Below are 23,249 nucleotides of genomic sequence, written 5' to 3' on the forward strand. Positions count from 1 at the left end.
TTCTTTGAGTTTGTGTTCTAACAATAGAAGCTAAAAACTTACCTGCTTTGTTACCATATCTTTTAAATTTAGCCGCTTTGATTTGTATTGCTTCCTGATCTTGTTCTAATAAAAAATAATCCCTTTCCTTTTTATTAGAGAGATAATTTTCTCTATTTACTGTAGTTGGATTATGTATATAAATAGCATAGGCCTCTTTAAGTTTATTTGATAGATCCTGATGTTTAGAGGTTTGCTTCTTTTTTAATCTAGCCATATAAGATATTATCTCTGCCTTTAAATATACTTTAGCTGTTTCCCAGAAAATAGGAGTATTGCCTCTACAGTGGCTATTGAAAGAGCAGTAATCTTCCCAAGCGCTAACCAAAAAGGACTTGAAATTATCTGAGTTGGCTAAATAAACTGGAAAGAAAAAAGAATTAAATATATGTGGTTTCTTAATTTGAATTTGTAATACTACAGGAGCATGGTCAGAAAGAGTAATTTCCAGAATTTCACATTTAGAGATTTTAGGAACCAAGGCCTCTGATACTAAGTATAGATCCAATCTAGACATGGTACTATGGGACTTGGAGTGACATGTAAACTCCCAGAGTTGGGATTCACATTCCTCCAGATGTCTATAAGATTGAGTGCTTGAAAAAATAAGCTAAAGATTTTTTTTTCATACTTAAGATGAGACTTTGTATAATTCAATTTTTTCTTACTTAGGCCCAATCTGATTCTATCAACATTCGAGTTTGGGGTGATGTTAAAATCACCTGTTATAATTATCTTATCTTTTGCAAATTTCTAAATATTCTTAAGTAACCGGGTCCAGAATACTGCATCTGTATTATTGGGACCATACAGGTTAACTATTAAAAAGATCTGCTTTTGAATCTTCATTCTAACCAATATATATCTGGCCTCTCTATCTTTCACTACCTTAATAATTTCATGTCCGAGGTTCTTATGAATCAGGATCATGACCCCTCTGGCTGCTTTCCTATATGAAGCAAAAAAGGATTGTGAGAAACCACGTACCTTAAGTTTATTATGTTCAACATCGGAAAGATGAGTCTCCTGCAGACAAATTATGTCAAGGGCCTTTTTACTTAAAAAGTTTTCCACCACCTTCCTTTTAATGAGGGAATGGATTCTTGGTCTTCCTTACATACTTTTGCAAAATTTTATAAATGTTATGTTTTTGCTTCGGCCGAAGCGGCTTTTTGGAGAAAGGTTCTGCAGGCTTTGGTGCCCTCAGTTTAGGGTCCGCCTCCTTTTGCCCTCTTGTTTTTTTCATTCAGTGTCCTCTAGAGCTTGGGTATTTGTTCCCACAAGTAATGAATGAAGCAGTAGACTCTCCTCCCATTAAGATGGAAAACATAAATTATGCTTACCTGATAATTTAATTTCCATCTGTGGGAGGAGAGTCCACTGCCCCCGCCCGATTCTCCGGTGTGCGGACCTAAATTTAATTTTATTCTTCTGGCACCAATTATAGCCTGATATTTCTCCTATTGTTCCTTGTTCCCTTAGCAGAATGACTGGGGGATGAGGGGAGTGGGGGAGGTTTTTAAGCCTTTGGCTGGGGTGTCTTTGCCTCCTCTTGGTGGCCAGGTTCTTAATTCCCACAAGTAATGAATGAAGCAGTGGACTCTCCTCCCACAGATGGAAATGAAATTATCAGGTAAGCATAATTTATGGGGGGGGTTTATTTTTTGGGGGGGCTTATGTTAGGGGGTAATTGATTTATTTCCTTCTTAATACAGGGAGAGTCCACAGCTGCATTCAGTACTTATGGGAAATACAGAACCTGGCCACCAGGAGGAGGCAAAGACACCCCAGCCAAAGGCTTAAATACCTCCCCCACTTCCCTTATCCCCCAGTCATTCTTTGCCTTTCGTCACAGGAGGTTGGCAGAGAAGTGTCAGAAGATTTCGGAGTAGTTCCTTACCTACCTGAAAGTTAGAGTCTGGAGATACAGGGAGAGTCTTTCTGCAAAACCACCCAGACTCATATTAACAGCTTCTTAAGCAATCAGCGTTGACGAGTTTCACTGCCTACTATCTTCACTCAAGTCCATGTCAGAATCGCTGCTACCATCTGTCAAACATGAAGGACCATGTTACTGTTCCACAGCATAGATTCCGGTAAGATTGTTTCATTCTTTTACACACATGTTAACGATAGAAGACAGGGTCACAGTGGGGCTCCTTTATCTTTATGAAATCAAGGGTTAATATCTCCTGAGGGGGATTATTGAACAGGGTTTTTTTTTAATCATATATGTTATGTGATTTCGACTGCTTATGTGTAAGAGACGTTTGGGCTCATAGGCTGTTACGGAACGTACAGGTTGTTTTTCATTTTGAGAGCTGCGCAGTTTTATTAAGCTAGCGTGCTTTCTCCTTAGCAGGGGCAGTCCTGCATGATGCACCATGTGACCAGGTGTGGTCACGTTTTTTTCCCATTTTCGATTCCTGACCGAGTTTCTGCAGAGAAGAGCAACTTCTCTACTTGTCTGGGTCATAGGAGATGGTGAGTGCCCCAGCCATTGGGGTAGAAGGTGTCAGTGTTCTTTCTATATTTTAAACGAGACAAATTATGGAGGATTCTGATATTTTAGAGGGGGATCTCTCTGATACAGAATTTGATACCTGCGTATAGTCTTAGGAGGCCCGGGTAGCCCAGCCCTCTCAATTATGTTCTGTATGCCGTATCAGGGTGTTCTCATAAACCAATGTTGAGATGTTAGAGACCACTGAGCCGTCTGCCTCTTAGGATTCCTTGTCCCGTGAGGTGTGTTCCCTAGAATCTTCTGTTCTTACATATGCAGTTTCCCCGAATACCGCTGCTCCTTCAGCTGAAGGAGGCTTTTTTCCACTAGAGGTTCCTGCGCAGTTCCGCATGGCCATTTCTACGGCCTTAGCGATTTTACCTCTCCCTGCTATGTTCCATCAAAGAGTTAATCCATGCACTCCTGCTCAGGGACCGGCGTATAAAATGACGATTGTATCTGAGCAGTCATCTGGGGATGTGGTTCCTTCTGAGGCTTCAGAGTTAGGACCTCCAGGGTCGGAGTTTGCTAAGTTGATTACTCCCACTAAAGTGGTTTTAGCATTAATATTTAGAATGGCACGCCTGCGGTTACTTCTGAGAGAGGTTTTGGCAGTACTGATCCGTCAGTTGATTCTCAGTCCTCTAAATCAGATAGCGATCTTGACTAGACGAGTGGAGAGGGATGGAGATCCTATTCCTTATCATCCAGATATAATTTTAATTTTATATTGTTATTTGGAATCCCAGTTCCGAGCTCTACGGGGGGTTTGTGTCGTATGACAGGCTGGACCTGATTTTGTTTACATACTCCTTTGGCTATCACTTTTGTGCGCTTGCCGATTTTCTTTTGCTATTCCGTTTTGGATAGTTTTTTGTTTTTAGACCTCTGGGTTGTAGAACGTCTTTTTTAGGAAGACATTTCGTCAATGATTTTTTTTGTACTAACGACTTTGATGGTCGCGATAGTTGGAGACTTCCGGTGAAAGCTTCTAGATTTCTGTTCAGGGTGATGTTTCCCTTGATAATTTTGAGACAACATTTAAGCCTCCGAGCTTTTTTTTTTTTTTTTTAAGAATTTAAGATTTTTCTGTTTAGCCCTTGGGTGTTCTGGCAGATATGTTGTATGCTAATTGACAGGCAGGACCTGTTTTGGGTACTAGTTAAAGGGACACTGAATCCAATTTTTTTTTTCATGATTCAGATAGAGCATGCAATTTTAAGCAACTTTCTAATTTACTCCTATTATCAATTTTTCTTGCTATCTTTATTTGGAAAATAAGGCTTTTTGGTTCAGTACTCTGAACAGCACTTTTTTTTATTGGTGGATGAATGTATCCACCAATCAGCAAGAACAACCCAAGTTGTTCACCAAAAATAGGCCGGCATCTAAACTTACATTCTTGCATTTCAAATAAAGATACCAAGAGAATGACTAATTAATAGGAGTAAATTAGAAAAATGCTTAAAATTTCATAATCTGAATTACGAAAGAAAAAAATGTTGGTTCAGTCTCCCTTTAAGTCTGCTCTTTCTTTCTACAAGAGAAGGAGTTTTTTCTAGCTGTTTCAGTTAAGGCAGCACAGGTCCATCTATCCTAGATGACAGGCAGGACCTCTTTTATCTTGGATGGGCGCTTGATGCTGGATCATATTGAAACAAGGGGTCCCAGAGACCAGAGCTAGGCTTCACATTCTGTTCTGGGCATGTTGTTTTTCTCTCTTGAGTTTGCCTTTCGGCAGAGAGAGAGAAGCTGCAGGTGACTTTTGGAGTCAGTGTCCTGGTACCCATCGCACAGTGAGATCACTTGCATTCCACAATGGGTGCATGGACCTTAAAGGGGAGGGACCTCCCGTCCTATTTGGATTTTATGATCTTAAGCAGAGCTTATTAGATCTCCCTCTTGAAGGAGTATATAACGTTCTCTCTACCTTTGTTCAGGAAGAAGATATCTTTCCTATTTTCATCCTTTTGAACAGATTCGGTTGTTAGGGACTGTATCTTCCAGTAAACCCCGTTTTGATCCTAGGTTTTTTTTCTGGGATTGGGGGTTTGATGTGGCAGTATCCTGCTTCCAGTTTTTTATAGTAGCTCCTGGGTCTTGACTGTTCTGGTTTTTCTTACCATCGTCTGCTAGTAGACTTTTGGGGTATTTTCTCTTGTCTTTTTGATCCTCAGAGATGGATCTAGACCTCACTTTCTGGTGTAGGCACCAGGGTGGACCATTGGATGCTGCTTTGGTCTTATAGACAGGAAGATTCGTCTTCAGATCTGTGAAGTTAGAGTTTTCCACATTGGGTTATGCCCTCCAGTCCCCCTTCTGGCCTTCATTGGCACTGTGGTGTGGTATTCAGCCGAGGCCAACACTTGTCATTGGTAAATCCGTCTTAGTTGATTTACATGGAATACCGGTTGGGGACCTTGATCTCCAGGGTCTGTCCAGTTCTCGCTGTTCTGTGGGATTTTTCTTTTCACTCTCCCGTGCGGTTTTTTTACTTCCCTGTCAGTGGGGAGAGAGTGTCCTATGGGGGTCCGTGGATCAGGAGTTTCCTTCCGGTTATTCCTAGGGTTCCTGAGTTGAGCATTCTGCTCTGAGGATTCAGTCTTTTGGGTTTGTACCATTTGGGACCTCTCAGTGGGTAGATCCTTTTCTGTGATAGAGAGTTCCTCCTACGTAGACAGAAGGGTCTCGAGTTTTGTGGTGGGCAGAGGCCCACTACGGATCATTGTCGGTCATCCACTCTATGGAGGCTCTTCTGGAACGGATGCTCACTACAATTATTCCTTTCATCTGACTATCCGAAGAGTTTCGAATGTTTGTATCTGAATGGGGAGTCCAATCGAGATTCTCAGGGAATCCGTACCTATCCCAGGTTTTCCTTAGTGGGTCATGGTCGGTGATCTTCAGTCAGAGCTAATGGATCCTTGACTGGGCTTGAAAGGTCTATTTTAACCTTCTCTTTTCGGCCACGTCTCTCTTTGTCGAGAATGGCCCAATCCTAGCAGGAGCAGGTCAGTGTGACTGATTGCTCCATTGATGCCCGCAAGTCTGTATCATGGTTTAGGGGCTTCATCGCCATGGGAGGTACCTTGTTGCAGGGTTCTGCTGGGTCAAGGTGCCTTGTGTCTTGAGATCTTATTCTCTGAGGCGGATTGTGAGAAGTCGCGTGGTCTTAGCTGAGAGATAATTTTTTTCTGAAAGGTTACGGTCAGCTCGTAGCTGGTCCCTAGTCACCCATCATAGGTATGGAGGTCCACCCTTTGTCGGGTGGAGGTAGATCGTCCTGGCTCTCTACTGAGTTCCAGTTTTTTTCCCCCCTTATTTTCATTCAGGATGTGGAGAAGGGACTGCCTAGGTAGTTTTTCTTGTTAGAGCAATCTTGTTTGGGACAGCTAGCTGTACTAGCCTGAGGGTTAGTTTAGCTGCCTAGCTAGCGGAAGGTTGCTGATTAAATCCGGCTGCAGTTCCTTGCCCCTGGATTGGGGGATCGTTTTTTAAGATACCCTGTTTGTCCTGCTGTTCCATAGGTTCATTAAACTTCCTGGAGTTAATTTCCTTTTGCTAGGGCACTGACTGCGGTCAGGCCGGGGAGTTCTTTCTACTGCTCCTTCTTGGAGTTTATACTTTATTTTAGGGAGTTGCATCAGGTTACTTTTGTACCTGTGCAGGTGGTGGTTCTTGCATTTTTTCTTCAATGATCCCTTCCGCCTGTAGATTGGTTTCTACATACTATAATCTCGACGTTACACTCTTGCAATACTTTATAATAAGGCTGTGTTACGAGATTTGTTAGGTTTTTTCCCCCCTAAGATTGTTGTTTTTCCATGTCATTTTCCTTCTCTATATGGGAAGTTTTTTTTTCCCCTTTTGGGGAATCATACCTTAAAGTTTCCTTGCAGTCTACTTTAGCATAGACAGTTTGTTTCTGTGGTATATTCTTATCTGGGAAGTGCAAGGGTTTGGAGTCTTAGTCAACGTCCTTATTGTTAGTGGAGGAGTGTTTTTTCACTTGCTTAGGAGACAGCGGGACACTAGCCTCCTCAGGGGTTTATGGCTCAGTTTGAGAGCAGTGACTTCCTCTTGGGTCTCTAGCATGAGATATCTATGGTTCTGATTGTTGGGCGGCTGCTTGGTCCTCTCAGCATTCTTTTTTCCTTTTTGCTTCTGTTGAAGCATCCTTCGGGAGTTTGGGTTGTTGCAGGCTGTGATGCCCTCATTTGGGCCGCCTTTTCTGTTTACCCTCCCGTTAGCATTCAGTGTCCTCTGTAGCTTGGGTATTATTTCCCATAAGTAATTAATGCAGCTGTGGACTCTCCCTGTATTAAGAAGGAAAATATAAATTATGCTTACCAGGTAATTTCCTTTCCTTTTGTACAGGGAGAGTTCACAGCTCCCGCCCGTGTTCTCTGATGGGCGGCCCTAAATTTCATTTGTTTCTTCTGGCACCTTTTTCACCCTAATATTTCTCCTACTGTTCCTTCTTCCCTCGACAGAATGACTGGGGGATGAGGGAAGTGGGGGAGGTATTTAAGCCTTTGGCTGGGGTGTGTTTGCCTCCTCCTGGTTGCCAGGTTCTGTATTTTCCATAAGTAATGAATGCAGCTGTGGACTCTCCCTGTACAGAAGGAAAATAAATTATCTGGTAAGCATAATTTATGTTTTTATGCAAAAGAGCAATTAGCTTTAGAACACTGCTCTACAAAAGATTGGGGTGAGGGGTTTGGGGGTATAAGAATAGGAATATTTTTTGGTAATTTCATTTGTTATTGTTTGTAATGGTAGCTTTTTGTTTAGGGGTTAATAGTTTATTTATGTACTTTGCAATGTGGGGGGATAACGGTTTAGGGGCTATTAGACTAGGGGCTTATGGTAGGCTGTTAGTATTTATTTATTTTTTCACTTTTTTTGCCATTTTCGTGAGTAGGGTATTTTTTCCCCCAGTTTTTTCTCCATTGATTCTTATGGGAGAACACATGCACGCACACGCCAAAACTCTGCTAGCGATGTTTCTGTTTCTCGGGCTACTGCTAGCAAAAAAACATATTTTTCAACTTGTAATATGAGCGGATTCCAAGAATCACAAAAAGCATATCGCTAACTGTATTTTCGCTAATGGAAAATTTCATTTTGCCTGAGCGACTTGTAATCTCGCCCAATGTAAGAAGCAGCGTTCATTAGATTTCTGCTTCTTACACTCTTCACCACCTTTAAGGTGGCGAAGAGAAATCACAGAGAGCATGCTCGCTCTCGGTGATTGACAGCGGAATGTGTAATGCATACGAACAGATTCGCTGCCCATATGCGTTGAAGGCGTGCGGATAGCTTCTCTAGTTTAGAAGCTGTCTACATGCCTTTTTGATACATGGGGCCATAGAGGTTTCTCAGATTTGATTATTTAAACTTTGATTCAAGGCAGAAAGCCTGTACAAAAGATTTATCACAAAGTTTGGAAGGCATATTTTGAGTGGTGCTCTTCCAGAGGGTTTTCTTGGTATTCCTTTAGGATTCCTAGAATTCTTCAATTTTTATAGGATGGTCTTGACAAGGGTTTGTCGCTTAGCTCCCTAAAATGTCAAATTTATGCGTTATCTGTCCTTTTTCATAGGATGTAAGCTAAACTTTCTAATGTTCAGACTTTTTTCCAGGCATTAGTTAGAATTAGGATAGTTGTGAGTCCTGTTTCTCCAGCCTTGGTATTTGAATCTAGTTCTTTCTTTATTACAAGGTTCTCCTTTTGAACCAATGCATTCCATTGGTATTAAACGTTTATCTTGCAAAGTGCTTTTCTCAGCAAGGAGAGTTTGCAGCCTTGTCCTGTGATTATACATTTTTAATGATTCACAAGGATAAAGCTGTACTTCATAGTTAAGGTAGTTTCTTCAGAAAATATCAATCAGGAGATTGTTGTTCATTCTTTGTGTCTAGATCCTACCAACTCTATGGAGCGACTTGTATATTCTTGATATAGTCAGAGCTTTGAAGTTCTATCTTCAATCTACTAAATAATTCAATCTTCTAGTTTGATTTTTCACTACTCTGGGACTCGTAAGGGGCAGCAGGCTACTAAGTGATTCACAAGGCTTACTTGGTTTCTTGAAAGTCGCCCCCTAAGCATATCACAGCTCATTCTACAAGAGCATTTACAACTTTGTGGATTTTGATGCATCTTTGGAGCAAATTTGCAAAGCTGCAACATGGTCTTCTCTGCATACTTTTTCCAAATTTTATTGTTTTTTTCTTCTTTGCAAGCAGCTTTTGGCAAGAAAAGTCCTTCAGGCCGCAGTGTCAACTAAATAGTAGCTTCCAGAAAAATTTGTCCCACACTTTTTTGTTACATAGACCATCTGCTTGGGTATTATTCACATATGTTATGGAGGTCTATGAACCATCATCATTTTACAAAAGAAAACAAAATTTATGCTTACCTGATAAATTATTTTCTTTCGGAAAGATGATGGTCCACAGGACCTGCCTGTTTAAATTTTAGTTGAAATAATCTTTATTGTCAGAAAGGAAGACAAGAGACATATCTAATACATCATGCCCCTAGTTCAGATAAACATATTTATATTCATTGTTACAGTCTCAGGACCTCTTATCATGTTCGATAAAGTTTTATAATTCCATATATCTGTCTCAAACAACATGAAAAAGAGGATGAAACAACTTCTCTCAGCAATTAGTATATCCATCCGGCTTTCCCAGTGTACCTCCATCATTACTGAAATCTCTGAAAGTCCATAGAGTCCTAGGAAAAGCTCCCACCTACTGAAGTTGCCTTCAGGCGTAGGAAATATATGAGGTCCTGTTTATTTTCCTGAAGTAGGAACGAAATTATCTATAGTCTTCCTTCCCCTCCCTTTTCTAATGTGTTTTCCTTTTATTTTAATAATTATAAACATTAAACATAAACTTTTGAAACTGTAAAACAATAAACTCATAACTGTATAACCTTTCCCGTCGAGCAGAGAGAGAACCATCAAATTGTATCTAAGCTGTATATAAGTTCCCCATAAAATACTTAGTGGCAATAAGTTTAGGAGAGATCCCCTATCGTGTTATAACTCTTGAAAGACATAAATTTCCCTTATCTCACTTCTATCTCTGTTCATGATCCAGTGGACCCAAATCTTTTGTAAATGTGTTGTTGTATCCTGCAACCAAGAGGCAGATTCTGACATAGCATATATATTATCTAATCACTTCTGACCACGTTGGTGAACCTGTTCTCCAGTGTTTGGCTATACATATCCTTGTGGTTGTACAAAGTATATTTATGAATATATTGGTAGCTAAGTTTAAGGATTCATCTGAAACATGCAAGAGGGCCTGCGCCGCCGTTAGCGTCATAGATTTATCTAATAGGATACTTATCAATTTAGAAAGTTTGTTCCAAATTTGTTTAATCTCTCCACATTCCCACCACATATGCATATAATTTGCAATTTCTGCACAGCCTCTGTAACAGAGTCTACTTTTCTGCATTGTATAATGTGCAGTTCTTATGAGTGTAAGATACCACCTGTAGGATGTTTTAATAGAATTTTCGATAAGGTCTGCGCATATCAGCCCCTTGCTAATCCTAGAAAGTATTTGTGTCCATCTGTTATCATCATATGTTTCACCTAAGTCTCTTTCCCAATTCTCATGAAGCTGCAATTTGGAACCTTTTTTTACATCTTGTATTGCCAAGTACAGTTGTGATATTAGTTTTTTATTTCTACCTGGGGTTGCAATAATGCGTTCTGTTGTAGTGTATGGGTTTAATGGTTTGTTTTGTCTGTATTTGTATATTGTGGTGGATATCTGAAGATATAGGAACCAATGTAAGGTGTCCGGCTGAAGTTTATCTTTCAGTTGGGTGTATGTGAGCATTTTACCTTTATCTAAAAAGTCTGCAACTCTGTAGAGGCCCTTATTTTCCCACTTACATATTAATGTTTGAAATTCTGCAGGAAGTATAGCACCCAGTGGTATTATCTTAGTACCCTTGGGTATGAGGCCTAGAGAAGATGTGAGGTATTTCCACATATGTTTGGACTCCTCTGTCACCTTGAGTTTGTATAGTGTTTTGTTTGTAGTGTTTGAGGTGTTCCAAACAATCGTGGCTGGATCATTCACTCCAGCTAAGTCTGCCTCTAGTCTAGTCCAAGTTATTTCTCGACAGTTTTTGCTTATCAGCGTAATTTGTGACAACCTAGCTGCCTGATAGTAGTCTAACAAATTGGGCACCCCCACTCCCCCTAGCTGCTTGTGTTGTTTTAATAATTTGGAGGCTATTCTAGCTGTTTTGGGTCCTCGTAGGAACCTAATTAGGTCCATCTGGAGATCTGCTAGCTCTCTTTGCGGTACTTTGATTGGTAATGCTCTGAAGAGATATAATATTCTCGGTAGAATATTCATCTTTATAATCGATAATCTGCCATACCAGGAGAAACACCCCCTCCTCCATCTACCCAAATCCCTTCTTACGGTCTTAAAGATCTCAGTATAGTTTGCCTTATAGAGTCCCTCTAGTGTGTTTGTTATGTTAACTCCCAAGTATTTGATATATTTTTTAGCCCACTTAAAGTCAAAATTCGCTTCTATCAACTTACGAGTATGTAGTGGTAGTGTCAGTGGTATAGCCTCACACTTATCTGAATTTATTTTGAAGCCTGAGATTTTTGAAAATTCATCAATGACTTGATATAGATGAGGGAGTGATCTTAAAGGTTTCGTCAATGTAAGCAAAATGTCATCCACAAATAAGGTGAGTTTATATTCTTCTTTGTTAATTTTTACTCCGGTAATGTCTTTTGCTCCCCTGATGTAGGCCGCTAAAGGTTCTATGCTTAGTGCAAATAATAGAGGAGATAGCGGGCAGCCCTGACGTGTCCCATTTAATATTTTAATTGGCCTAGACTGATGGCCCATTGCTCTGATAGTTGCTGTTGGGTCTGAATACAGGTTTTTAATAGCCGTCATGAATTGTCCTTTGAAACCGATGAATGTTAGTGTCTCAAACATATATTCCCAGTCGTCCCTATCAAACGCCTTCTCTGCGTCCAGAGATAGGAGCAGAGAAGGCGTTTTTGTCCCTACTCCACCAGAGACACCGTTCGTCTCACATTATCTGGGGCTTCCCTTTCTTTTATGAATCCTACCTGGTCGGGATGTATCAATGAGGGTAGATATAATTTGAGTCTATTTGCTAAAATGTTTGTAAAAATTTTTAAATCTTGGTTAATCAATGAGATCGGCCTATAGTTTTGGTATTTTTTGGGATTCCTTCCTGGTTTGGGTATAACCACTATTTTGGCCTGCAATATGTCCTGTGGGATACGGGTACCCTGCATGATGTCATTGCAGAATTTGTGCAAGTGGGGGACCAGACATTTTTTAAATACTTTATAATATTCACCTGAGAACCCGTCAGGACCCGCCGCCTTGCCTATTTTAAGATCTTTTATTGCTAGGGCGATTTCGTTTATTGTTATTTCTGTGTTTAAGGCTTCCATGTCTGTAGCATTAAGTTTCGGGAGTTTAGCCTTTTGCAGAAAATGGTGTCTAAGTGTTTTCGTCAGAGTAGTATGTTGAACTTTTTTCGTCCTTTCCCTTAGTTTGTGAGCTAGAAATCTATCTGGCTTAATAGCATATATAAAGTAATGTGCCTTCAACTTATGCATAGCTCTGAGGGAGTTCTCATTTAAAATCTTAGCTAGTGTTTGTCGCTTATGTGTTAGTTTATTGAAAATATCTGAGGTTAGTGTGCTTCTATGTTGGATTTCAAGCGTTTCTATTTCCTGTTGAAGTATCTCTATGTGAGCCTTAACTTTTTTTTGTGTATAGAGCTTTTTCCTTTATCAATAAACCTCTTATGAATGGTTTGTGAGCAGCCCACGTGATCGTTGGGGTGGTTTCTGGGGTTGTGTTTATCTTCCAGTATTCTGTCAAGTTATGCATAATTTTGTCATATAATTCAGGTTTTTTCAATAAATTTGGATTATAAGTCCATGACCTTTGTCTGTCCACATTGACCAGTCCCTCTAATTGTATCTGGATAATAGAATGGTCCGACCAGACACATGCATGAATTGTGGAGCTGTGTAAACTGGGGAGTAGAATCTGACTAATAAATATATAATCTAATTTGGTATAAATTTTGTGTGCTGGGGAGTAGTAAGTATGGTCATTCGTCTGCACATATAACGTTACCCAGGTATCTATCACATTATGACATTCTAAGATATTCTTAATATTTTTAGAGATGGAATTATGTCTGGTTTGTTTATTAGTGAGTTTTTGGGGCGTATCTACTTTGTGTGTTTTCAGATTAATATTAAAGTCTCCGGCTAATATGATTTTTGATTGTGACCATTGTGTCAGTAGGTGTGACAAGTGGTGAAAAAAGTTGTGCTGTTGTTCATTGGGTGCGTATATATTGCAAAGTGTAAACGAGGTGTCTAGCATACGTCCTCTCACTATAAGATACCTGCCCTCTTTATCTGTCAGCACTTCTTCTTTGATAAAGTTAAGTGCATCATGTATAAGTATTGACACTCCTCTCTTTTTTTTGTCAGTCGTGGAGTTGTATTGTTGCGTGAAATATCTACTCCAATATTTGGGTATTTGATTATTTGTAAAATGGGTTTCTTGCAAGAATATAATATTAGCATTTAGGTTGTGATACTGTGTAATTGCTGTTTTTCTTTTATTATCCGTATTTAACCCCCTTACATTATGTGAGATTATTCTTATCTTGGGAGTCATGAGTCAGTTCCCCTCCCCTTCTCTACCTGTAGCTGACCAATATCTCCACTTGCAATGTTATGAAATCCTCTGCTCTCCTGTATAACTTTTCCTGATGGAGAAACTTTCGTCTCACCTGCTCGACGGTACATAAAATAAATTGAAATAAACAAAAAACAAACAACAATAAACATTTGAATCTTATAACATTGTTTTTCCCTGTAGCATATTTGCATAGTTCTAACCATAATGTCGGGATAATAGTTTCTTAATATATAGAGTTACTAACAACTTAAATTTATTGAAAGTGGGAATTATATATATGATCTAAGGAGCGGGTTGTAGTGGCATACGGCAAAGATATTGCCCAGATCTTATGTGAATGTTGGACTTAATCTGCTTATCCTCCATCACAAGTAACCAATGACTATATATAACATAAATTTTACATTTTTATGTCCATCAATATATCCCAAGCAAAGTTAGTTTTGTAGATTGACATTTATATACTCATCTGTATCCAGTATCCTCTGCCAATATTATGAGGGACACATGTAGGGTATAGTCCAAGAGATCAGGGAGTAGCGCTCTTCTAAGGATGCACCAAAAGAAGGCAAAGAAAAAAAAATCCCAGCCTCGGTCACTGTCTACTCCATGATTCAGGGTCTTTGTTTCTTCTTTGGAACTTTAGACCACTTCTCTGTTTGAGAGATGCTTTGTTGTTGTTCGCGTGGTCTTCTTCTGGTGTCTGGCTGACTTTCCCGCATTTCTGGACATTCTAATTTGAGAAGTTGGCAGGCCTCTGAGATATCCTCTTTGACTTTCACTGTGGTTGTTTTACCATCCTGGAATATATGAAGCGTGAAGGGGAATCCCCATCGATACGCTATTTGATTCTTCCGTAGCAATTGTGTTAGGGGACGTAGTGCTGAGCATTTCTGTAAGGTTCTGAGACATAAGTCTTGGTAGAATTGTATTACAGATCTTTTGAATTTAAAAGTCGGATTCTTCCTAGCTGCCGCCATTATCTCCTCCTTTTCTTGAAAGCGGGATAATTTAGATATTATATCTCTTGGAGGTTCCCCTTCCTTTGGTTTTGCTCTAAGAGCTCTATGAGCTCTTTCCATTTGAAATTTTCCGTCTTCAGATGTCCCTGTGATGGCTTGAAATAGATGTTTTAAATACTCATTTAGTTCTGTTGCAGTTATTGATTCTGGAACACCCTTTAGGCGTATGTTGCACCTCCTGCTTCTATTTTCTAAGTCTTCCATCTTTTCAAGAATATCTTCTATATCCTGTTGTTGATCTGTCAGTTGATGTGTAATGTTAGTGATATCTTCTTCTATGGATTCATCCCTTTCTTCTAGTGTTTCCACTCTTGTTCCAAGCTCCAATATATCTTGTTTAATTTCTGCAAGACTGCTTATTATTGTATTTTGAAATGAATCCATTTTTTCACACATCTTATTAAAGTTTGCATTGATATCTTTTTTGGAGACTAGGTGCCTTAAGTCCCCTTTAGTAGCAGGAATGTCACCATCATGTTGCTGAGGTTCCAATTCATGTTCTAACTCCTCATCTTGTGTGTTAGGTTCCATTTCCTTTATTTTATCACTTTTAGATGATTTGAAGAAAAGATTTGCTGCAGCAGATTTACCTGGTGTAGTTAATTTATTTTGTCTTTTAGTTGCCATGTTGCAATGAATATTGCTAGTGCTAGAGTAACTGTGCTGCCTTTGCTTTTGTATGTTAATGCAGAGTCATCAGAGTTCAAACATTGCAGAAAGCAGCCTTTAAAGTCTTTAGTTAATGAGAGCAAATGCAGCTGTTATCTCAAACTGTATCTTCATTAAAATTTAAATGCTGCAGCTTTTTTTTTTCCTCCTTTTTTTAAAAAAGTTTATACATAGACCTGTTGTAATCTCTGTTGCCTTTAGCTGATATTGTATCTTGGGAAAAGTTATGAGGGAGAAGTGCAAACTGTGACTGTTTCATTTCTCTGCTGTGTTAAGATTATGAACTGACTTCTCCACACTTGCTTTATCTTAATATTTATTTCCCTCAGTCTTAAGTATCACTATATGTAGTGCTAAAACCTCCCTGGTTTATTTGTGTATCGATTTCCCTTTGCACTGTTTAAAATAGATTGTTAGGCGTTGTATTATATTCAGCAGCTAGCTAGGAGTCCTGTCTGGTGGCCATCTTTGTTTATTCCCACATGGCTATATAAAGTTTTATAACTCTTATATTCTTATCATCCTTAAGCATGTATATTGTTTATAGGCTTACCAGACTTCTAGTGGAGATGTATCAGGTTATTGTTGATGCTGAGATGATTTTTCTGTCTCGATTTCTGAGTAGCTCCTTTTTCTTGTTTCCCTGCAGCTTGTAAAATCTTTTTCCAGCTTGAATTCCTTTATCTGCAGTTTTTTATCACATTTTTGGTTGCTGTCTGCTATTGTAAAGTGCATTTAATGTCCTATAACAGACCTGCAAGCTTTTGAGAATTATAATCCCACTTTCTCTTGAAACTACAGCAGGAGCTCACACTTTACATGTCTGCCACCATGCTCATCCAGGCCCTGTTTAAATTTTAAGGTGACAGTGCTACAGACCCTGCTTTGTCTTTCCTACCTATAGGTTTCCTATTCTCTACTCAGCTATACGTTAAACTAATAGAGAGAAGAGATGTGGGAGGAATTTTAAGCTCTGATATGGGTTCTTTGACATCCTCCTAGTGGCGGGAAATATATCCCATATGTTATGTAGGACTGTGAAATATCATTATTCCGCAAGAAAATAATTCATCGGGTAAGCATAACTTGAAAACATTGTTACCATAGAATGCTTAAAACATGTGCATGCTCCTATCAGCCTATCTAGATTACTCTTCAACATAAGATACCAAGTGAACAATGCAAATTTGGTAATATACGTAAATTGGAAATTGTTTAATATTGGATTTTCTGTCTGAATCATGAATGTTTCAATTTAACTTTACCGTAGCTTTACTGTGGTTTACACTGTTTTGCTTGGTATCGCTCCTCTCCTATAAAAGGTTTCTGTAGCACTTCCCCCTCATGGTTTATACTGTTGGTGGACAAGCAGTTACCCAAAGGCTGCATTCTTTTCCCACTTACCCTTGGCCAGAACACTGTTCTAGTGTGTGTAAGAATATTTTTTTGTGTGTATCAGAGTTTGATGCTGTCTAATAGAGATCCTGCGTGAGGGCACTTAAAGGGACATGAAACCCAAATTTTTTCTTTCATGATTCACATAGAGCATACAATTCTAAACAACTTTCCAATTTACTTCTATTAATAATTTTGCTTAATTCTCGTGGAATCCTTTATTGAAGGAGCAGCAATGTACTACTGGAAGTTTGCTGAGCACATTGGTAAGCCAATATCAAGAGGTATATATGTGCAGCCACCAATCAGCAGCAAGATCCCACCTCCTGAGTCTATCTAGATATGCCACAAAGTATAGCAAGAAAACATACGGCGAGATTACGAGTTTGGCGTTAACAGGAGTGCTGGCTAACAAGGCTTTTTTTTCTAACGCTACCTTAAGCCAACACTGGTATTACAGGGTTTTTTTAAACCTGGCGTTAGAGGTGAGAGTAGAGCAGAATTTAGCTCCACATCTCACCTCAATACCAGTGTTGCTTACGGTAGCGGTAAGCTGGCTAAACGTGCTCATTCACGATTTCCCCATAGGAAACAATGTGGTTGAGCTCGCTGGAAAAAAACCTAATACCAATGGGGTTGAGCTGGCTGGAAAAAAACCTAACACCTGCAAAAAAGCAGCATCCATCTTCTAACGCAGCCCCATTGTTTCCTATGGGAAAATAAAAAATATGTCTGCACCTAACACCCTAACATGAACCCTGAGTCTAAACACCCCTAATCTTACACTTATTAACCCCTAATCTGCCGCCCCCGCTATCGCTGACACCTACATTATATTATTAACCCCTAATCTGCCGCTCCGGACACTGCCGCCACCTACATTATCCCTATGAACCCCTAATATACTGCCCCCAACATCGCCGCCACCTATATTATAGTTATAAACCCCTAATCTGCTGCCCCCAACGTCGCCGCCACCTACCTACAATTATTAACCCCTAATCTTCCGACCCCAACGTCGCCGCTACTATAATAAATATATTAACTTCTAAACCTAAGTCTAACCCCCCCTAACTAAAATATAATTTAAATTAAACAAAATTAATTTAACATAATTAAATAAATTAATTCTATTTAAAACTAAATACTTACCGATAAAATAAACCCTAAGCTAGCTACAATATAACTAATAGTTACATTATAGCTAGCTTAGGATTTATATTTATTTTACAGGCAACTTTGTATTTATTTTAACTAGGTACAATAGTTATTAAATAGTTATTAACTATTTAATAACTACCTAGCTAAAATAAGTACAAAATTACCTGTAAAATAAATCCTAACCTAACCCTAAAAAAATAAAAAAGCCCCCAAAATAATAAAATTTCCCTACCCTATACTAAATTACAAATAGCCCTTAAAAGGGCCTTTTGCAGGGCATTGCCCCAAAGTAATCAGCTCTTTTACCTGAAAAAGAAAAATACAATACCCCCCAACATTAAAACGCACCACCCACACACCCCTACTCTAAAACCCACCCATTCCCCCCTTAAAAAAACCTAACTCTAACCCCCTGAAGATCTCCCTACCTTGAGCCGTCTTCACCCAGCCGGGCACAAGTGGTCCTCCATACGGCAGAAGTCTTCATCCGATCGGGGCAGAAGAGGTCCTCCAGACGGCAGAAGGCTTCATCCAGGCTGCATCTTCTATCTTCATCCTTCCGGAGCGGAGCCATCTTCTATCCAGCCGACGCGGAGCCATCCTCTTCAAACGACATCCTAACGAAGAATGAAGGTTCCTTTAAATAACGTCATCCAAAATGGCTTCCCTTGAATTCCAATTGGCTGATAGGATTCTATCAGCCAATCGGAATTAAGGTAGGAAAAATCCTATTGGCTGATTGGATCAGCCAATAGGATTGAGCTCGCATTCTATTGGCTGTTCCAATCAGCCAATAGAATGTAACCTCAATCCTATTGGCTGATTGCATAAGCCAATAGGATTTTTCCTACCTTAATTCCGATTGGCTGATAGAATCCTATCAGCCAATCGGAATTCAAGGGAAGCCATCTTGGATGACGTCATTTAAAGGAACCTTCATTCTTCGTTAGGAACTCGTTTGAAGAGGATGGCTCCACGTCGGTTGAATAGAAGATGGCTCCGCTCCGGCAGGATGAAGATAGAAGATACCGCTTGGATGAAGATTTCTACCGTCTGGAGGACCTCTTCTGCCCCGATCAGATGAAGACTTCGGACCCTCTGTAGGACCACTTCTGCCCGGTAGGGAGATCTTCAGGGGGTTAGAGTTAGGTTTTTTTTAAGGGGGAATTGGGTGGGTTTAAGAGTAGGGGTGTGTGGGTGGTGGGTTTTAATGTTTTGGGGGATATTGTATTTTTCTTTTACAGGTAAAAGAGCTGATTACTTTGGGGCAATGCCCCACAAAAGGCCCTTTTAAGGGCTATTTGTAATTTAGCATAGGGTAGGGAAATTTTTATTATTTTGGGGGGCTTTTTTATTTTATTAGGGGGATTAGATTAGGTGTAATTAGTTTAGAATTCTTGTAATTCTTTTTTTATTTTCTGTAATTTAGTGTTTTTTTTTCGTAATTTAGTTTATTAAATTTAATTTTAATTAATTGTAGGTAGTTTAGGTAATTTATTTAATGATAGTGTAGTGTTAGGTGTAATTGTAACTTAGGTTAGGATTTATTTTACAGGTAATTTTGTACTTATTTTAGCTAGGTAGTTATTAAATAGTTAATAACTATTTAATAACTATTGTACCTAGTTAAAATAAATACAAAGTTGCCTGTAAAATAAATATAAATCCTAAGCTAGCTACAATGTAATTATTAGTTATATTGTAGCTAGCTTAGGGTTTATTTTATCGGTAAGTATTTAGTTTTAAATAGGATTAATTTATTTAATTATGTTACATTAATTTTGTTTAATTTAAATTATAATTAAGTTAGGGGGGGTTAGACTTAGGGTTACATTTATTATAGTAGCGGCGACGTTGGGGTCGGAAGATTAGTGGTTGATAATTGTAGGTAGGTGGCGGCGACGTTGGGGGCGGCAGATTAGGGGTTAATAAATATAATGTAGGTGTTGGCTATGTTAGGGGCAGCAGATTAGAGGTTCATAGGTATAATGTAGGTGGCAGCGATGTCCGGTCGGCAGATTAGGGGTTAAAAATGTTTATTATAGTGTTTGCAATGTGGGGGGGCCTCGGTTTAGGGGTTAATAGGTAGTTTATGGGTATTAGTGTACTTTTTAGCACTTTAGTTAAGAGTTTTATGTTTCATAAAACTCTTAACTACTGACTTTTAAATGTGGTAGAAGTCTTGACAGGAGAGGGTCTACCGCTCACTTCTTCCAAGACTCGTAATACCAGCGTTAGGCAAATCCCATTAAAAAGATAGGATACACAATTGACGTAAGGGGATTTGCAGTAGCCTCGAGTCGCTGAAGAAAAGTGAGAGGTGAGCCTCTACCTGTCAGACTCATAATACCAGCGTTAGGTAAAAAGCAGCGTTGGGACCTCTCAACGCTGCTTTTTAAGGCTAACGCCAAACTCGTAATCTCAGTGAAAGCAAATTAAAAAGTAGAAATAAATTGAAAAGTTGTTTAACATTCTATGCTCTATTTACATCATGAAAGAAAAAAATTGGGTTTCATGTCCCTTTAACAGAAAAGTAGCACCTCTCAAACAGTCCTAACCATTTGAAATAAGTAAAATTTTAAGAAAACTTCTTGTGAATATTAATTCTGTATTATCAACCCTCCTATATTATGGTAAAGTAGGGTTTGTATCCAAAAGTTAAGCTTGAAGCAACACCATATGTTGCATTCTGCTAATGGATAATATCAAAAAGACAACACACATGCAGTTTAGATCTCCACAAATGCGTATTAGACAGACTGAGATGGAACTGTGAATAAAATACCACATTAAACACTCCAAGGATATCAAAATGTAAAAGTTATAATGATCTTTTTCTGAGATTTCTAGCTTTCAATTGCACAGCCCACATAACTACTTTACAGTCTGCTCCACGGAATTATACTTCCCATTGGTCTCATGAACCGATCAAAAGTTTATAAATTGTGTATAGCAATTGAAACTGTTTAACAATGAATGTACCATTATGTATTAATGATGTAACATTTCCACTTTTATATTTGCTTAGGGCATCTGTTCAGAACCAAGCAGTAATGGAAGCAAACCTTGGACAGAGGACAAGACTTTCATGTCTTCTGGAAATCCCTCCTGGCACTAATGTGGAATGGCAGAAAGATGGGAAGGCACTGTCTTCTCCAAGGTACAAAGAAATGGTGGAAAAAATAAAGGAAATATGACATTAAGCTAAATATTTATGAATTGTAAGACAAAGAACCAAAAACTACAAGAGCTTTAAAGCCCTACCACCTCCCTCTACTACTCAGATTTGTTCTTTGCCTCCCAGGAGTGTAGGTAAAGATTAGAGGTGTTCCAGTTTTAATTTGATAGGGGTTATCATACCTGTGAGACTCATTCCACCTTTGGATTACTACCTATCAATGCTGGCGTATTGGAGTACTCTGGTATTGGCACAGTATTTCCTTATGGGATTTTAGCCATGACCCCTTCAGGTGTCTCGGGGACATGTCCCTTAGCTTCATCCTGTGGGATCATTGTGCACTACTCTCGTATATCCTCTGCTGTAAACTTCAAAGCGCTGGATGGACTCTCTACAGGATGTGGCTGGTAAGATCAGTGGAGTGGTTGCTTATACAGGTAAGTGCACTGCACTCACATAGCCTGCAGGCTATTTGTAGATACACATTAATGTATAGTATAGCGAGGGAATTCACAGTCATAAAGTCTTTGTGAGGTTCTGTGACATTTTGCTTGATACTGTACTTTGCGTTTTTACCTCAGATATTCTTATTTTACACTGAAAGAGAGATGTTTTCTTGTAACTTTTTTCTAAAATATGCTCATATTTCCTTGCAAGGATTTTACAGGGGACACGGTAACTTTAAATTTTCTTTTTAGTGACAATAGTTTTGGAATCATTGTGTTCTCCTGCAGGGAACTCTTATTATGATAATCTCAGTTTTCCTCAAATGTGTTTATTGTTCGAGGTTCTTTATCAATTTTTTTGTGCATTTAATACCAGCACTTTACTTAAACGGAATGTTTCCAGGAGTACTATAGCTATGAGTGCACATACTGAGCTCTTCTGTTAGCTATTGCCGGTTTCACTGCGCTGTTTCAAGATGGTGCGCAGCTGGAAAACCCATCTCATCTTAGGGGTTTATTTTCCCATTCTATTTTTTGGCGCACTTGTCTTTGGCTTCTATTAGGCAGCCAGCACAGTCCCAAAGTGCCGCCGGTGCTACAATGGTTCATTTGGAGGGAGTACTCCTATTCAGCAAAAGTCTGATAATGGTTTGTCTGAGGTGTTAAGACGTTAGATGGGGGTCTAGATATGCTGGGCAATATTTTTTTAATGTCTTCTCACTACTTTAGCACTACTGTATGTACATCTGTTTTATTGTTCAACATGTGTATGTTGCCACTTACAATGTTTCTGTTCCTATTCTCTCCGTATTCTGCTTCTCTTTTTTTATATTACTATGGAGCCTTGTAGACCTGTCCCTTCAGTTTGATTAGCTGATCCCTTAGTGGGTAGATCCACAGACCATACATTTACATTACCTTTATGTTTAACTTGCACATACAAACGCTTTACTCAGTTTCTAAATATGCATAAGTGTATGTACAGTATATGTAGATATTGAATAGAGAGATCATGTCTAATTACTTGAGCAGCACTATACAGCATATAAATATAAGCAAAAGTCTATGCACATGCAGACACTGGTTAGTCATCACAGGGGCGTATTATGGCCTAGGCCAACAAGGCCGGTGCCTAGTACAGCAGATTTGGGAGGGGCAGCACATCTGCCCTATCCTCTCTCTCTAAAAGCCAGCACAAAGTACAGTGAGCAATAAAGTGCAGGCTTTTACAGAGAAGACAAGGCACATGCGCTGATTATGGTCAGTCTTCAAAGGCAGTGCTCCTTTAAGCCGTTGCGTTATATAGAGCATCCAACATTTTTGCAGTGGAAGCGTTCTTGGTGAGAAACTTGACCGGGGATATGCTTACAATGTGCGGCTGGAGGAGAAGACCTTGTGCCAATATGCTGCCTCCGGTTGTCAGCTGTGGTGGGTCTGCGAGCACAGTGCTTATTGCAGGTCTTAGTAACACTCTATTTATTACCTAAAATCCACAAAAATCAAAAATGCCCACCAGGAAGACCGATTGTCTCTGGCATTGGGTCTTTGACGGAAAAGGCCAGTAGATATGTGGATGCTAGACTCAGGTACATTGTAGATTCACTACACTCACATACTAAAGACACGATGCACATACTGAATAAAATCAACACACTAACTGTAACCCCACAGTCAACTCTTGTCACGTGTGACGCGGAGTCACTATATACGAGCATAAAGAAACACTGGGGGTGCACAGCCGTTTCCCATTTCTTAACAAAAGACAAAATTTTATCCAACGAATCCAAACAGTTCATCATAAATCTGTTGGAGTTCGTTTTGGATCATAAGTATTTTGTTTTTGATGGGAAGTTTTATTTGCAGTTATGCGGAACAGCGATGGGGACACCTTGTGCCCCCACGTATGCAAATATATACCTGGGCTGGTGGGAGGAAACTGTGGTATTTCACAACAATCTTCTACAGTATACCCAATACATTACCCACTGGTCCAGGTATATAGACAACATCTTTTTTGTATGGGAGGGATCTATAGAATTACTCAATGAGTTCATTTCATT

At 39.3% G+C, this 23,249-nt stretch overlaps 1 protein-coding gene across 1 annotated transcript in view; it reads left to right on the top strand.

Annotated features, from left to right (window-relative positions):
* Nucleotides 1-23,249, top strand: part of PAPLN (papilin, proteoglycan like sulfated glycoprotein) — a 517,238-nt gene that overhangs the window by 392,736 nt on the left and 101,253 nt on the right. Inside the window, 1 exon segment of the mRNA XM_053697785.1 lies at nucleotides 20,594-20,725. Within this exon segment, the coding sequence (XP_053553760.1) occupies nucleotides 20,594-20,725 (132 nt within the window).

Source organism: Bombina bombina, chromosome 1, assembly GCF_027579735.1.
Source record: "Bombina bombina isolate aBomBom1 chromosome 1, aBomBom1.pri, whole genome shotgun sequence".
NCBI classification, from domain to species: domain Eukaryota; kingdom Metazoa; phylum Chordata; class Amphibia; order Anura; family Bombinatoridae; genus Bombina; species Bombina bombina.